Source organism: Halyomorpha halys, unplaced genomic scaffold (assembly GCF_000696795.3).
Source record: "Halyomorpha halys isolate HHAL.00 unplaced genomic scaffold, Hhal_1.1 Scaffold237.1, whole genome shotgun sequence".
Classification (NCBI taxonomy): domain Eukaryota; kingdom Metazoa; phylum Arthropoda; class Insecta; order Hemiptera; family Pentatomidae; genus Halyomorpha; species Halyomorpha halys.
The window spans coordinates 159,175-162,452 of NW_027112495.1; the positions used below are offsets into that span (position 1 = coordinate 159,175).

At 30.7% G+C, this 3,278-nt stretch overlaps 1 protein-coding gene across 6 annotated transcripts in view; it reads left to right on the forward strand.

Annotated features, from left to right (window-relative positions):
* The window catches only part of LOC106679968 (KICSTOR complex protein SZT2), a 240,391-nt gene that overhangs the window by 64,214 nt on the left and 172,899 nt on the right, over positions 1–3,278 (forward strand). For all 6 annotated transcript variants that reach the window (XM_067050326.1, XM_067050330.1, XM_067050327.1 and 3 more), the window contains one exon: positions 1,717–1,871. In XM_067050326.1, coding sequence (XP_066906427.1) covers positions 1,717–1,871 — 155 coding nt within the window. The remainder of the gene's footprint in view (positions 1–1,716; positions 1,872–3,278) is intronic.

Sequence of the window (3,278 nt, forward strand, 5' to 3'; positions counted from 1 at the left end):
TTACTATTATCAGTGTAGATAAATGATTATTTTCACGATATATATATTTTAAAAAAAAACTACAGTTGTTATCATTGTCTAATTATTTTTCTTATTTATTTCTTTGTATTTTTTTTTTTTTATACTCTTCATTTACTTTTACTTATTATTAGTTACTTCTTTTACAATCATTGTTATTATATCCTATATTGTATTAACTACCCTAACTATATTTTCTTCATTATATAATTGTATTATTAGTAACAATATGTATCATTCCAATTTTACTTTAGTTATTCCTAAATTAGAAAATTATTATAGTTATTATTATTATCATATTTCTGTATATTTCTCTAATTTTTTTGTCATAGCTTTATGACTACTTCCTGTATACGCGACGTATTTGAAATAGAAATATAGCCGTTAAACGGCTGGCCACCTCCTCCCCACTTCCGCTTTATTGTCGCCTTCTGTTCAACTTTTCTCTTTGAACAGGTAGGTGGTCCTGATTTGTTCTTTGCTCATTTATTATCATTATTATTATTTTTATTTATATTTATTCTTTCAAGACGTTTATTTAATCTCTATTTTTTTTTCCTGTATTGTTTTTTGGTTTATGTACGTCTCCTGTACTTTTTTAAACTGTATATTTTAAACATTTTTACTCTTACCATTGTTACTTATTTTTTATTCATATCATTGTTTATTCAAGTTTATTTTATATTGATACTATTTTATGTCTTCCTTCCTTTTATTTATATGTAATTTCTTATCACTTTATTTTTACATAATATTTATCCTAGCTTAAATTACTTATTGTATCTTATTGTTGTAATATTCTCAGTTTTTTTTTTGTATATTTTTAGCCCTGATGAAGCCCTGCAAAGTGGGGCGAAACGTCGGACATTAAAATAGTTATAAACTATTTGTTCCATTTTTTGACCGCAACCCTGACCATCTTCTTATGTTTATCTTTTTTTATATGTTTTTTAAATATAAGTTTATTTCTTATCCTTCCACCTCTATGAGGTTTGTTCTCATTATTCTTGGTTATTTTTTACTCTAATATTTCCACCTAGTTACTGGCAAGCCAACTTATATTATGTGGAAAGGTCACTTAAAGAAAACGAACTAGATATCATACTTTTTATGGTAATTGGTGTAGTTCCAAATTAAAAGGTATGATCTAGATTAATTAAAAAAATTCCTGATACATTGTTGTCAACAATTAAGTCAATTGATAATACATTCTAATTCCTGATATTTTCATGATATTTAAGCTTTAATCTTAATCATATCTGAAACCAAAAGAGTTCCTCTTACTTTTTAATAATGGAAGATTATTATACTTAACCAATACACTTGCCCATTTTAACATTTTCATTGTGTTTAATTTCAATTTCACAACTTTAATTTTTTATTTTCATTAAAATTAAAATTACATATTTCATTTATATTCACTTAGTTAGTATTACATAAGTGTAATTAAAATAGGACCAAAATAGAATAAATTAATTTGAGTAAAATATTGATTTTAAATTCCATAGTCGTGTATATGATTGTCTAGAATATCATAATCAGAGAATATTTTTCTAAAAAATATACTTAAAAATGTTTATCTATCACATGGTCAGTAAGATACTTTGTGAGAATGTTTTAACCATCAGGTGTATAAATATTTTTTAAAAAATTGATTTTTGCTAATTCAGTGAATTATTTTTAATTTTAAATTAACAGGTTGTTGAAGATATCAAAGAAGAAATCAAAAACCTGAGGATTGCACAACGTGCTGATTCTCTAAGGAAATATGACCTACCATTGGAAGCCCACTTGCGTTCTGAAGTTGAATGTTGTACCCTTATACAAAAGCCACTTGAAAAAATACTGATAAGGTCAGTAGTACTTAACTTTTATTTATTTATTCAGAAAGTACATCCAAAGTGGTCCGACCAGATGGTAGCATCTTTCAGTTGATGCCAAAGCAACATATAAAAATGTATATAAAGAAATGTACTGAACCCAATAAAGTCAGTATTTTACAGCAGTTCAAGCGTGTCAGATCTTATTCCTTCTTATCTTTTTTGCTTTCCCTGATACTAAAGTGGTGCCGAAACCCGGGACCTTTCAATCCCAGAACAAATTTTGGTTTGAAGAAAAAACATTTTTTTTCTTTGTTCTTTCTGATTTATGGCAGGTAACGGAATAGTGAGAGCAGCAGTTCTAAACATCAAAGGTCAGAATTTCACCAACCCACTTCCAGCTTCAGCCAACCAACCTCTAGCAACAGACTACCAATTGCAGTCAACCTGTAGCTGCAGGCAACCCGGAGATGGAGCTATTACCGAAGGTCTCTTTAGCGCAAGCTCATGTCACAAAGCAAGAGTAGATTAAGGTCCATACGGCAACCGCTTAGGACCTGAGGAAGGCGGTGTCGGACTTGGAGAAATTCAGAGGAGAGACCGGAGAATTAAATCACTTTTTAAAAGGGAGTGATCGGCTAATAAGCCGAATTGAAGCAAAGAGAGCCAAACACCTGCTCGACAGTGAGGCTGCTGAGGCATTAAGGGCAGCAGTCGTCTGCAGAAGTATCCTCAATCAAATTCAAGCGAATGAGGGGACACCCTGGAGCGTGATCAAGGTGAGACTGAAGAAGGCATTTGGAGGAGGACGTTGGATCCCAGAAGAGGACATTTTTATGATGATTAGGGAGACGAAGAAACCAAGACAGTGTAATGGGCAATATGCCTCGGAACTCCTGGCAACATGTAGAATTATATTTAAACTTTCCAAAAACTTGTTTTCTTTGTTTTGTTTTTTTCCAGTCAATTGTGAGATGATTAATTTGTTCAGTTTACAAAATAGTAACTGTGCATTTAAAATTAGGCACATTTTCAGATCAAAGAAGGTATAGGGGAGAAGTATTTAACTACTGAACTATTATAAAAAGTTTTCTTAAAATAAAAGAAATATATTTGTTTGCCAAAAAAATATGTTGCTTGGGTCACATTATCGTAAGAAGATTGTCCCAGGAGTGAATGATGTGGTGATGGGTGATGGTCAGTTAAACTTTCTAGGAAATTCTTTCCAATCAAGCCGATTGGGTTTCCTGTCTATCAGTGTAACAAAGCATGGTGACATGGAGGATTGCATAGGTTTGAATGCACTACTAATAAATAAATATTTTTCTTAAAAAATAAATCTCAATACCCACATTTTGCCATCAGGATTGGGATTGCTTCAGAGGATTTATGATTCAAATTAAAAAATAAATATTTAATAACAGGGATGTGAAATTTAGA